The sequence below is a fragment of the Enhydra lutris genome, unplaced genomic scaffold (genome assembly GCF_002288905.1).
Source record: "Enhydra lutris kenyoni isolate GAN:26980312 unplaced genomic scaffold, ASM228890v2 scaffoldscaffold43, whole genome shotgun sequence".
Lineage (NCBI taxonomy): Eukaryota > Metazoa > Chordata > Mammalia > Carnivora > Mustelidae > Enhydra > Enhydra lutris.
In genome coordinates this window covers 4,995,144-5,009,961 of record NW_019154127.1, presented here as the reverse complement: position 1 = coordinate 5,009,961, position 14,818 = coordinate 4,995,144, and the positions used below count along the sequence as shown (strand labels likewise).

General features: G+C 44.4%; 1 protein-coding gene across 1 annotated transcript in view; it reads right to left on the bottom strand.

Annotated features, from left to right (window-relative positions):
* LOC111155640 (mitochondrial ribosomal protein S6) overlaps window positions 1-14,818 on the bottom strand; it is a 66,787-nt gene that overhangs the window by 2,025 nt on the left and 49,944 nt on the right. Inside the window, exon 2 of the mRNA XM_022515912.1 lies at window positions 13,717-13,856. Within this exon, the coding sequence (XP_022371620.1) occupies window positions 13,717-13,856 (140 nt within the window). The remainder of the gene's footprint in view (window positions 1-13,716; window positions 13,857-14,818) is intronic.

Sequence of the window (14,818 nt, the reverse complement as noted above, 5' to 3'; positions counted from 1 at the left end):
CAACCAGCCGGATCTGATGTTTATAAAACCCTCCAAACAAGGAGAGCAGGAGGCGCACTGTTCACTGTGGCCAACAGAACAGTTACCAAAGTCAACCATATTCTGGGCCACAAAATGAGTCTCAATAAATCAAAAGGGATTAGAATCTCACAGAAGACACTTGGGGAAATCCCCAAATACTCGGAAACTACACATAAATCTAAATAGCTTATGGGTCAAAGAAAAAATCAAAAGGGAATGTCAACTGAATGAAAACGAAAACAACAAATCAAAGTTTGGGGAATGCCACTTAAAGCAGGAAATTTATAGCACTAAACACCTATGTAAGAAAGGAAAAGCCTCAAAACTTCCACCTTAAGAAACTACAAGAAAGAATAGAGTCCCTGGGGGCTCAGTCGTTAAGCCTCTGCCTTCAGCTGAGGTCATGATCCCAAGGTCCTGGGATCTGAGCCCAGAGCCCTGCATCAGGCTCCCTGCTCAGTGGGAAGCCTGATTCTCCCTCTCCCACTCCCCCCACCCATGTTCCCTTTCTTGCTGTCTCTGTCACATAAATAAATAAAATCTTAAAAAAAAAAAAAAAAAAAAAGAACAAATTACAAACACAAATAAGACCGAGGGGGGAAAAAAAGAGAGAAAAGAAAAGGAAAAAAAAAAAAAAAAAGAATAAAGATCAGAGCAGAAATCTCTGAAGCAGAAAACAGAAAAACAATAGAGACCATCAATGAAACCAAACACTAGTTCACTAAAACCAGTAAAATTGATCCACCTCTAGTCAGACCGATCAGTAGAAAAGGGTAAGAGACAAATTACTAATATTCAGGAAAGACAGAGGTGAAATGGATACAAATTTTACAGATAATAAAAGAATGGAAAAGACTATTATAAACAAATTTTGCAGTAAATTTGACAACTTAAATTTCTTGAAAAATATAAACTACCAAAACTTTTTCCAAAAAGTAGGTAACATGAATAGCCCTGTATCTATTAAAGAAATCAAATGTGTAGTTAAAAACCTTTCCACAGGGGCGCCTGGATGGCTCAGTGGGTTAAGTCTCTGCCTTTGGCTCAGGTCATGATCCCAGGGTTCTGGGATCGAGCCCCTCAACATCAGGCTCTCTGCTCAGCAGGGAGCCTGCTTCCCCCTCTCTCTTTTCCCCCTCTCTCTTTGCCTGCTGCTCTGACTACGTGTGCTCTCTCTTTGTCAAATAAATAAATAAAATCTTTAAAAGAAAAAACAACAAAACAACAACAACAACAAAAACTTTCCACAAAGAAAACCAAAGCCCTAAATGGCTTCACCAGTGAATTCTGCCAAACGTTTGAGGAAAAACACACCAATTTTGATACAAACTGGTTCAGAAAATAGGACAACACTTCCCAATTTGTTCTATGAGGCCAACATTACCCTGATGCCAAAATCAGACAAAGACATTACAAGAAAAGAAAAAATCTGATCAATATCTCTCACAACCATAAATGAAAAAAAAAATTTTTAGCAAATGGACTACTGAAATATATGCAAAGAATAATACATCATGGTCAAGCAGAGTTTATCATAGAAAGCAAGACTGGTTTAACACCTGAAATTAATCAATGTAAATCACCATATTAACGAACTAAAAAAGAAAAACCTTAACATGGGTATTAAGGAGGGCACATATTATGATGAGCACTGGGTGTTATACACAACTAATGAATCACTGAACATTACATCAGAAACTAATGACATACTATATGCTGGCTAACAACATAATAAAAAGAAAAGAAAAACTGTATCATGTGATCATTCCAATAGAAGCAAAAAAAAAAAAAAAGCTTTAACAAAATTCCATATCCAATTCCTGATAAACTCTCAGCAAAGTAGGGATACAGGGGAACTTCTTCAACCTTTTGTTACAAAGGATATCTTTGCAAAACATGTAACTAACATCATACCAACTGGTCAAAGTCCTAATGCTTTTCCAAGACTGAGAATAAACAAGGGTGTCTACTCTCACCATTTCTAGTCCACATTTTACTGGAGGTTTTTGCCAGTGCAATAAGGCAGTAAAAAGTAAAGGCATCCAGATTGATAAGGAAGTAGCTAAAATTATCTGTATTTACAGATGAAATGATTGTGTATATAGAAGAACCCAAGAAATTTACAAAAAAGATCCTAGAAATAATATGTGAGTTTAGCAAGGTTGCAGTCTACACAAATCAACTGCATTTCCTATATACTAGCAACAAATAATCACACCTTGAAATTAAATATGAAATACCTGAGGATAAATCTGACAAAAGATGTGCAAGACCTGTACACTAAAAACCATAAACCATTACTAAAAGAAATTAAAGAAAAATGACATAAATGGAGATACACCTTGTTCATGGGTAGGAAGATTCAAATTTATTTAGATGCCAGTTCTCCAAAACTGATCTATAAATTCCCAGGGATCCCAATCAAAATCCTAAGACATTTTTGTTAGAAATTGATGAACTGTTTCTAAGCTACACAGGGAAATTCAAAGGACCCACAACAACCAAAACAACTTTGATATCAAGAATAAAGTTGAAGGATTAACACTACCTGATTTTAAGACTTTATAAGAAAAGTTATGGTAATCAAGGCAGTATGGTATTTGTACAAAGATACACAAACAGCTCAACAGAACAGAGTCCAGAAATAGATCCATACATATATGCACAAAATACAGACATGCACAACTGAATTTTGGCAAAGGCGTAAAGGCAACTCAAAGAGAAAGAGGACAGTCTTTTCAACAAATGGTGCTGAACAATTCCCTATCTGTGTGCAAAAAAAATTAACTTTGATCCATACTTGTATCATATACAAAAATTGACTCAAACTTTAACACAGATCTAAATATAAAGTATAAAGCTGTAACACTAGAAAGAAACACAGGAGAAAACTTTTATGACCTTCAGTTAAGCAAAGAAACTTTAGACAGCACTAAGAGCAAAATCCATAAACAAAAATTCAATAAACTAGACTTCATCAAAACTAAACACTGTTCTCTGATACTATTAAGATAATAAAAAGACAAACCACAGACTGGGATTTGCAAATCACATGTCCGATAAAGGACTTGTTTCTAGAATATAAAAAACTCAAAATTTACTTTAAAAATCCCCAATTTTTAAAAAATGCACATAAAATTTGAACAGGCATTTCACCAAAGATATATTATGGCAAAGAAGCACCTGCCAAAGATGCTTAATACATTAGAGACATTCAAATTAAAACCACGAGGAGATACCTACTAGAACAGCTAAAATCAAAAAAAGCCTGACCGTACCACGTGTTAGTGAGGATACAGAGCAACCGGCATTCTCATACACTGCTAGCGGGAACGCAAAATGATACAACTGTTTCGGTATTTTCTTAAAAGTTCATACACTTGCTGTTGTGATCAAGCCCTTCTACTCCTAGGTATTCATCCAAGAAAATTAAAGCATTAGTCCACACAACAACTTGTATGTGAATGTTCACTATGGCTCTACTTACAATCCCAAACTGGAAATGACACATATATTCATCAACACGTCAACTGGGGTCACCTGGGAGGCTCAGTGGGTTAAGATTCTCCCTTCGGCTCAGGCCATAATCTCAGGGTCCTGGGATCAAGTCCCGAATCAGGCTCTCTGCTCAGCAGGGAGCCTGCGTTCCACACTCTCTGCGCCTGCCTCTCTGCCTACCTGTGATCTCTGTCAAATAAATAAATAAAGTCTTTAAAAGAAACCAAACATGGTTTGTTTTGGTCTGGAACAAACAAACAAACATGGTTTGTTTGGTTTGGAAACCAAACATGGTCAGTTTTTACCACAACTGATAAACTGTGGTATGTCCATACAACGGCATAAAAAGGAATAAGCTACCGATATAAATGAATCTCCTAATACTTTTGCTGGTGCAAAGAAATCGGTATAAAAAAGGGCACATGCTCTCTGACTTTATTTAAGTAAGATTCTATGAAATATAAACTAATCTACAAAGAAAGAAAGCAGACCTCTGGTTGTTAGAGATGGGAATGAGTGGAGGGAATGATCACAGGACACGAGATGGAAATTACAGAGTGACCAATTTATTTATTATCTTGATTGTAGTGATTTCACAGAGATATATATGTGTGTGTCAAGCCTTATTAAAGTATACACTTCATGTGCAGTTTATTGTGTTGTTAATTATATCTATATAAATCAAAGCTGTTGATTTAATAATGGTGCATAAAAAGCTGAATGGGCAGGACTTGGTGAATGATTTGATTTGGGTAATGGTGATGAGAGAGCAACTACAGATAACAAAGACTCCCAGAGTTTCTCAAGAAATTAAATAAAAATAGCATAAACTGGGGTGCCTGGGTGGCTCAGCTGGTTAAGCATCCACCTCTTGGTTTGAGCTCAGGTCATGATCTCAGGGTTGTGGGAGCGAACTCCATGTCAGGCTCTGCACTGAGCAGGGGAGTCTGCATGAGGATTCTCTCTCTCCGTCAGCCTTCTGCCCCTTCCCTGCCCACCCTCTCTCTAAAATAAATAAATTAATCTTATTTTTAAAATAGTGTAGGGGTGCCTGGGTGTCTCAGTTGGCTAAGCAACTGCCTTCGGCTTAGGTCATGGTCCCAGAGACCCAGAATCGAGCCCCACGCTGGGCTACCTCCTCAGTGGGGAGTCTGCTTCTCCCTCTGCCTCTGCCTCTGCCCTTCCCCCTGCTCCTTCTCGCTCGCTCTCTCAAATAAATAAAATCTTTTTTTTAAAAAATGGTATGAACTCTTCCATCATCAGGCAAACTTCTCGAGGAAGTAACTCGTAACATTTGCTCACTGATGAGATTACCATTTGGGCTTACTCTGAAAATTATACACCAAATGGCCAAATTTTCCAAAACACAATTCCACTTGTTTATTTCTACTCCATATAAAAGGGACTAGGTTTGCAATCACCCAACTTAAGAACTGCTCATTTGTTCAACATTTAATTACTGATTACTTACCTTGAGTAAGGCTCTGCAACAGAGCCTAAAAAGTCAGTTGTGATCAATCTTAAATTTCTCTTTGCCAGTCCCCAGCCCTCCATCTGACTGCCAGCCTGCAGTAACTCTGGCCGCCTGGTGGCCAGGGCAGGGAACTCTCGCACTCAGCACAGCCCCGGCATTTCTTTCTTTGATTTTATTCATTTGTTCTTTCATTTCGTATTCATCAAAGTGTCCCTCCAAACTATCACCGACAAGTTATGACCTCCACCCCGTTCACCAATATTCCCACCATAGCTGACTCTATAGCTCCTTCCTCTTCCCTTGCCCTTTGTCTAGGTTCCCTAAAATAGTCTTCCTCTTTTATTACCTAAAGCCCTGCACCAAAGGCCTGAGGCAGTGCGCTGGTGAAATGCCACGTGTTACACATGGGGTAATATGCAGGCGAGTGCTTAGCAAGGGCCTGACATGCTCTGGGCACTCTATAACCCGGGCAATCACCACTGCCAGTCCTGGGAAGTACCCGCCTCCTTCCAGAAAGTCCGCAGGGGGCTCCTGCTCTCCAGTTAAGCCTGCTCCAGCAGTCAAGTATTCAAGTTATTCGATACCCTACCTGGGGTTCAGCAACCATTGTTTTCTCCCATTTTCCATTCAACTGTACCAGAGGAATTTTTGTGGGCTAGCGTCGGTGTCTAAACATGTTTTTAAGAGAAAGAGTGGGTGTGCAGTTGCCAACAACCACTCGACTGCCCACAAATCAAGTCTCACGCAGTCTTCCTGAACAACAATGTGCACACACGAGCACTCACCAAGTCATCCTAAGAAAGACCCCCAAAGCTTTTGGATACCATTTCGTGATAAGGGTAAAAAGACTACCCAAGGATGGAAGCTAGAGGCCGGCTACTATCAGAAACCTCTTATTTCTGGGGTGCCTGGGTGGCTCAGTGGGTTAAGCCTCTGCCTTCGGCTCAGGTCATGATCCCAGGGTCCTGGGATCGAGCCCCACTTCGGGCTCGCTGCTGCTTCTCTCTCTCTCTGCCTACTTGTGATCTCTATCAAATAAATAAATAATTCAAAATCTTAAAGAAAAAAAAGAAGAGACCTCTTATTTCAGGAATTAAAAGCAAGTGTCTTACATAGAGAGAGCTTTCTAGTTTTCAAAGTGCTCTCACATCTTTTAAACAGCTTCTGAGGAAGAAGACGAACAGGAAGTAGATGCTCCACTCCGTGTGGCAATTCAGAAAATGGAAGAGGAGGAAATGGTGCTGTGTGTGGTTTCGGTCCAGGAGCCCTCTCCTAGCAACACTACTGCTCTAGTAGTTTTTAAAGTGGTCCTCCCACACATGGCCTCCTTTGAGTTTTATAACGATTAAGGCATTAGCTCAAGGTCACTCAGCTACTAAGTGGCAGCAGCCAGGATTCTAACAAAGCAGGTCTTTTCACTCCAGGAAAGTAGCCACACTAGCTTTGGGGCCAGTGGCTACAGAATCACAGAATGTAAGTGGTGGAGAGGACCAGAGACAAGGCGGTCCAACCGGACTGTGCTTATAAGGGAATGGGGGAACAGATCTGCTCCAGGACACAGGGTAAAAAGCAGACCCGACAGTTCCACACTCTGTCAACCACATCTCTTGGTACCTGCAGCCTCTAGAGGCTTCTCAAGGGTAAGAAATCCTACCCAGAAAAAGGCCTAAACATCCTAAGATTTAACTATAACTGGGCTTCTAAAAGATCCCTGTTACTATAAAAACATTTCCGGCCTTTACCTTCTACGCAGTGTGCCTTCCCTCCCCCAGGCATGATACTCCCGCTAGCAACCAAACCTAAACAAGAGCAAGGCCAAAATGCAGATAGGTTTGTGCCCACAACTCCAGCAGTGACAGTCATTTCACGCTTATCACCCCGCTGATCTGTGCCTAGGGCTCGTGTGGGCAAAGACTGCTTCTACTCCCATGCTCCTTTTTATACTGTGGAAATTTCCACAAAAATGAACCACCAGCAAAATAGAGAAGAGGGCAAGTAGCTTCAGAGATGGGCAGATCTTACTGTAGTCACCACTCCTGGCTGAAAGCTGAAGCTCTCAGCCTCCAGCTAAGCCCCATCCAGGGCATGAAGTGGTCTCTCCCCACCACGGGGGAGCCAAGCAGAAATCGAGGACAAACTCAATCTCCACATGGCTTAGTGGCCCAAGCACACAGGTCAACAGCCCATGACGGCTTTCCCATACAGAAAAGGCCATGACCAATTCCTGGGCGTTGCCAATATATATGCATTTATATATGTGTATATTTTGTTTGTTTTCAGGTAAGCGGACAAACTTAACTGGTCCGTGAACACCTATTAAGGGCAGACCTCAAAAAGAGGCTAAAAAGGAGGTACGTATGGCCCTGACCTCCCAAAACATTTAGTCCCACTGGAGAGAGTGGTCACAGGGCTACTGTGCTGTCAGACCAGGGTCCCACTCTTTATACAAGTCCCCCAGTCCTGCAGGAGGCTCTGGAAATGACAGTAATGGACATCTGACTCCCGGCTGCTGGGCTTTTCTAACCACAGAAGGATGACCCGAGGAATGATGGTGACATGACAGCATACAGAGCGCAGCCCTGCCTTTTTCCATTTTGGCATCTGAAGAAAGTGAGCCTACAAACAGCCTGTTAGAGTAGTGGGTTCAGCAGCCTCTGATGCCAGCAAGGATCCCCATCCTGTGACCACACAGGTCCACAACTATTAAGCTGAAAAAAATGACCTTGAATTCCCCTGGCCCCTACTCTTTACATCCTGAAGGCTACCCCGGAGAAGCCATTCTGAAACTCACATGAGCGGCTGTTCAGGGAAGGGAGCAAAAGAGGAATGTCTCAGTCTCCAGGGGAATTCGAGAGCCCTCTGCCCCACCGTCAGCCTGGCCCTAAGAGGGGAGGATCGAGAGGATTCAAGAACCACAATTCAATACCCACCTTTACTTCTACCCTAACCAAGCTAGGCAGAACCAAAACCAAGACTAAACTCGCAACACATGTGGACTCTTTCTTATCTCCATCCTCACAATTTAGAGAATAGTTGAGAATTTTGACTACAATTGCATGTGCCTTGACATACCTCAAAGCCGGCTTTCTGAAAAAGGAAAAAAGGTCTCCAAACAGTTTTCCATTCTCTAATCAACAATTAAATCAGTGCGTGGACAAATCATTCTGGAAAGCCCCGTTTAGCCATCTACAGTCTTATTAGATCGTTCAATCGGCTGCTCGGTGGCACCGTGAAGTGGTCCTGCACATGGGGCCGCCGGGGCTAATGTCAGGATCACCCCTGCCTTAAATACAAAGCCCAGCAGTGTTTACATTGAAAGGTGTGGTTTCCCATGTGTGGTTCTAATTATAGAATCACGCTTCATCTACGAGGTAGAAATCAGCTTTACCCAAGCCTCTCTTTCGCCTACAGAAAAGCACTTAACATTTACGCAGCACCAACTCTGCCGAACTGGAAGTAGAGAGATGGCAGCTAGAGGCAAGGAGACAAAGTACAAACAGAGGTTCCATACACTGATGCGACCCCCAGCTCAGAGTCCCGTGTTCTAAAGGTGGAGGGAACGGTTTCCCAGCTAGAACCTGCCCACGTGGTGTTCGAGGTGCTAACGGACCCTCCTTTTTATTTCTTAAGACACTTAACATTCCCAATCTCTCCGCCACCGTGACTGAAACCCCAGGGATCGAAGAAGACCCAGAGAACGGCCCCCCCAGGACAGACGACCCAATCCCGGAAAATGACACCCCCAAGAACGCTGCATGCACAGCACGGGCTTGCCGAGGGCGCCCGCAGCTCTCCCTGGCCTTTCACTCCTCCTCCCTGGGTCCCAGCCCCAGTCTCCCTCAGTCACCTTCTGCCTAAGCTGTCACCACCCACCCACCCCCTCCGCCTGCCCCCAGGTTGTTGAGGGAAGATATGTGTCTCCATGCAGTGTTCCTACACTTAAAGGTCATTATTTGTTTTTTATTTCACTTTTGTCTTAACCCTGTTATTTACAAGTTTGGCGTAAAAGCGCCTGCCTGAATTTGAGTGATAGTCTTTGTTTCTGTTTCTCTCAGACACAGTCGCACACTCACAGCCTCCCCTTCCCCCTAGCAGACAAGTGGAAATTTCCACTGAAGCGCTCAGTGGCTCACGGTGGGTGGGGGCTGGAGGAGGGGGATGGGAGGGATTTGATGCCATGAAGCATCTTCCAGCATCTTCCAGCCTTTCGGAGGGGAGGAAACAGATCTGTCTGAATGCCAGTTTCCAGACCGTATCAGTTAAACCTTGCTGGCTTCAGACTTCACTGAGACAGTGAATTCTTCACCTTAAAACCAAGAAACCCTCTGCATGGAAAAGCCCTATTTCTTTTTATATCTGTTGGGTCTCATACATTTTTAAAACCACTAAACCTAGTGGAGAACTCTTACAAATCTCGAGACGCTGCCACTAAAAAGGAACCTTCCAAGGCCACAGTAGCTCTGCCTTGAAACCCAGCTGTGGAGCACCTTCGCGCACAGGAACGGGGTCAGGAGGCTGGCCTGGGCCTACTGCTGGCAGGAAAGCACGAGAACATGGAAACGTCAGCTAACAGGAAAACTACAGAGAAGCCTCAATCCCCTCTAGAGCGGGTGCCAGAAGCTCTCTTGGAGTAAAGCTGCAGACACGTTTGGGGAGCGAGTCAGTAAAATTCCATGATTCACCACAGAGCCGGTTATTTTTACCGTTCCGCTTACCCGTAAATAGAAGGGCATCTTACATGTAGGCCAGCAGATCTTATAAGCACCTATTCACGTTTCAAAACAGAAGAGAATGGAGAAAGGGACAAAACAGGCAAGAAAAACCTCCTTCAGCACGTAAGTGTTCCTTCACACACGCCTTCTGCACTAAGTTCCATCTCCACGCAGTAAAATCGGACCTGCTAGGAACGGCCAAAGCCCGTCGGGGGCATCCTTTTCCAAACAAGCACAAGCCCAGCACGGAACTATGGACCACAGTGTGTACTACGGCTGTCTCTCCTCTACCAGAAAGCCCGATGAGTCTCAGCCCAGCCCCATCTAGTGGAGAGAGAGCCTTACGCTAGTCCGGGCAGCCCTGAAGTCTGACACCGGAGCGCTTCTGGCAGCCAGCGCCTGACACCACGACTCAGAAAATGCCTGTCCCTCTTTAGCCAGCCCACCACTGCTCCCCTCTGCACATGTCACATCATCACCTTTCAGACTCTGAGGTCTACAGTAAGCATCTTCCACGCCAACTCTCCCTTGCTCCGAGGTGAAAAAGGTGAGCATCTGAAGGTACCAAGTAGGGAAAATCAACGGGTCCCCAGGAGACCAAAGCAAATCCAGAGCTGAGAATGAATCTCAGAACGTATAAGACCCACCCCCCACTTGCCTCCCCCCAGCCTGCGTCAGGCTCCAATCATTTCCAGACACTTCCTAGAGACAACAGGTGTTTAGTAAGGCCAAATCCTCCATCTAGAATCTGGTCCAGAAGACCCAAACCTCCCAACCACCCCAACGTGCCCAAAGAGCAAAGGGGACATCTGGTTAACTCCTTCCTGGTCTAATTCACATCACCTGGGGCACAACTTAACTAATATGTGGAATACCACACGCGTACTTGATTTTTTGGCATATACCGGTCAGAGACCTGATACAGCAATCAACACCAGGTACCACCTCCTCCCCCGGGGAGACCCCCTACATAACCCTGAGGCAGCAGTATCTCTCCTACCTATGCACTTTTCTACCCACCCGGGCAAGGATGGAGAAGGACAGAGGCAATCCCCCAACAACACGGGAAGTAACCGTGGCAGAGACGGGCTGTCAGCCAGGCCGGGTGGTCGCTGCTGTGCCAGGCCCCTGCCCGGGTATCTCTCTGGCCAGTGCCTAGGTCAGCAATGTGCAAGCATGTCCCTGACTCAACAGAAAACTCCTTGTGACCAGGAACCACAACGGATCACAAGAACCATCCAGAGACCTAGGAATACCACCAGGATAGACATTTCCTCCCATAAAATGTAAGAACAACAAACACATAATACCAACAGTACCACAGTGTGATGTGCATTCTTGGAGGACATCTAGGCTCACTCGTTAGTCAGCTAAAAACAACTGGCTCTCATATACCAACCCCAGGACTCAAACCAGTGCCTCACTGAATAGATATATGCCATGCCTCCAGGGATGTTCCAAGAGTTAAAAACTTTCGAATGCTAAGTTTACAACAAACAAGTCCGCTGTTTCTTCTTAATCACTTCGAAAACTTGAGCCTTTCCAGCACCCAGCACATAATCCTGGCATATAATCCACTTAAAACATGTTTGTGACCCCTGATGTGGCTGTGTGCAAGGCACACACAGGCCTTACCAAATGCACAAAAAGCCTGGTAGAAACATCACGGTGGGGAGTGACCCGAGGGGAGGGCTGGCTGAAGTCAGGAGAATATCAGACTACCCTTAAGCTCCACACTACAGACATCTGACACACCACTCAAGTTTAAATCTTTACCCCCCGGTAACTCCAAAATACATTAGCCTCTCATCTCTCATGTCCTCTTTAATCAAAAGTCACTGTGAAGAATAGTAATGAGTATTATAAAAATAAAAGGTAACAGTCAAAGTTGATAAATGAAGGCAACTTACTGAAGGGCTTCTCACCATTATTACACTCACATACGTTGCGCATCTCCAGAAGGGATCAGACTCTCCAAAGGATCCCATATCTAATTGCTCACGCTCGCTCGCTCTCTCTCTCTCTCACACACACACACACACACCCCATTTTTTGGTAGAGTGTATCTAACTAGTATTTCAGAGACTACACTTTGGAAAACACTACCTTAAACAAATACATACCAGACATTGATTAATACCAGAAAACCAAGCTTACACCATGAACCTCCCCAACTAGGAGGGAGGTCCTGTGTCTATATACAATACACATATATATTACCCTTTACGAATGTTACTCCTCCTTTGCTGAGGAGTCTGAGAGTAAAAGGACCAGAGATAAAATCGTTAAATGTGAATGAACAAAGTGACAGCAAGAGTCCTTGGTGGGGCACATGCCCCTTGTCGGGAATCCGGAACGTGGGGCTAAGTGTTTCAGCAGTTTGGGCTTAGTTCCAGGGGGGTTCTTCCAGGATCTGAATTTATTCCATCCACAAAAGAAAAACAGCACCACCCAATCCAGCACTGCACACAGAGGCCTGACAACTAATGAGTCAGCACAGCAGTTCTCAAAGTGTGGTCCTCAGACAGCAGCAGCAGCATTAACCAAGCACTTGCAAGAAGTGCAAATTCTAGAATGCTGGTCACACCAACCCTCAACAAATTCTCCTTGGAAAAGGGGCAGAAGAAAGCACTCCTAGTGCACATCCTTGAAAGCACACAAATGAGGGAAGGGGTTTCTCTTCCTGTTCAGTGCTTTCCAACCAAGAACCTAGCTAATAATCCTTAGCTAAATTTTACATGCTCCTCTCTGAACAAAAAGGCAAAAGGACTCATGGCTTTGCTGTTAAAATGAAACCCTTTTGTGGTTAAGTTTAAAAAAAAAACGTTACACAGGCAATCTCCATCCTCTCTCTTCCAATCGTGGAAGAGGAATGGCCACTGTGCATTTCAAGTTGCCTAGCAACGGTGCAGGCACTCTCTTCAGAGGTGTTCTCAAGAAGCTGAACGCCAGCACAGAACAGGGTGAGGCAATCAGAAGAGGAGATCTGCAGTATGTGCCGCACGTCGGCAGAGGCTTAACCGCAGTGTGAGGTGGGACCGCACGCAGGCCTCTCCCGTGGCCGGCACTGGCACAGACCCCCGGCTCTGCGTGGACAGCAGCGGCACCATCCCTACAGCACATCGAGCAATGATCTCATTTGATCCCCACGACAACAAGGATGGGAGAATGACCACCTGAGTTCAGTATCCACGGAAACAGGAATCAGAGAAGTTGAAGACTTGGTGAAGGCCACACAGCTGGCAAGCACCAGTGGGAGAATGGAGTCTTCAGCTCCTGGACTTCCCCACTACTAACCACTGATTTCCATCTTCTCTATCAGTACTTCTAGGAAACTCAACAGTATCAGAAGGTTTCTCCTCCAAACCAGAAATTATGTGCGTAAAAATAACATCATGAGGAGTCAGCGAAGCTTCAGATCAACTCAACAAGCAAACTGGTAACAAAGAATTTCTACCAGGACCGTTACTGCTACAGAGTCAAATCTTCGACATGTTTGAGGAAGGTGCTATACACTTTTGGGAGAAAAAAATTTCGTAACAGAGAATGTGATTATTGTTTGGCCTACATAAAACCATTTCTCTACTGTGGGTCAGGTGCTGATTAAACGCATTACTCCCAGCACCTTGTGCTTGTTACCTACAACCCGCAGTATTTACAAAGGATGCACCGAGTGTGTGGACAGCACATTGCTCACTGAGGCGCTATAAAGGCAAAGCTGAAGAAATGTCAGGAGGAAACAGTGAATAGGTTGACAAGAAAAGCTTCCCGCCATCAAAAGCTTATACACCTGTTGCTCCTCGCATGACCTGTTTCTGTACTCTGGTTATGGTTTATTATGGACCAGCTATACTGGCACCCATTTAAATCACAACGTCACGAGAGTATGAACCCACAGGCCACCTGGTGCAACAGAGATTTCCTGAGAAATTATCATCATTTCCAATGTGAACTAAACACATTCTTAACAGCCTACCAAAGCCATTTGTTGAGGTTCGTGAAGACACTTACCCTCCTCTTCTGTGCTGCTGGCTGTGGGCGGAAATCTTATAAGGCAGCGCTCGGTCACCCAGATTTTCCAAGTTCCTCACTATCGCCCCTCTGTCCATCAGGGCTTCTAGCGTACGTTTCAAAGCAGCAGCAGTCTCTGGCTGTTTTTTTGTTTTCATTTTTAAAGAGAAGAAAAAAACGTATCAGAATCAATATATGAACTAGAATGATTAAGTCTGGTCAGTTCCAATCATAACAGCTCTATTGGTAGGGAAAAAAAGCAACAGAAACTGTCTAGCTATCTTAAAATTTAAAGAGAGAGACATTTAGTGTAAGGATACGAGATAGCTCACAGATACGAAGGAAAATCTGAAGAACCAGGCCTCGGAGAGTTCTGGAACCAGGGCAGCTGCAGGGATCTGGGAAGCAGGAACTAAGAAATGGCTTCTTCAGAGCACCTTGGCCAGGATGAATCCACGCCAATCACTGTCAGTCCTTGTATCCCATGACTCAAAATCCAAATTCCAGGGGAAGAACATCCCATCCTCTTGGCAGAACGCTTTGACTGACCATCCCACCAGAACCAGAGCCAGTGGGAAAAGGGGTTGTCCCCAAAGAAAAACAGGGAGATTATAACCAAACATGGAAAAGGATGAGTAAGACCCACTCTCTGCTCTCTTGGAGCTTACAATCTAATAAAGGAATTAACACAAAAAGCCGCCGCAAAGAGAGCTTGTCAAAGGCGGCACATTCGGTTGGGAAAATGAATGCACTAAAGCAAAGCTTATTTGGGAGAAGCCCTGAAAAGTGACACTGGGAGATGCAAAGAACCAACGGAACAGGCTCTGAGTACAGGAGCAAAGGCAAGAAAGTGTGAGTGTAACTAGGACGAGTCCCGCCGGCTGATGATCAGGACGCAGGAGGGCTGAGAGGGCACGCGAGCACGGAAATCCTGATGCCCGTTAAAAACAACAAAATCGAAACAGTATAAAATCCCCACCACCCAGAGATCAAAGACTTCAAACACTCGGGTGAACTTCTTTCCAGATCTCTCTCTTTACGTATGTATATACAGAAGAACTGTGAAAGCAAAGATACTTTACAGGAGATAAACCTGAGAAGA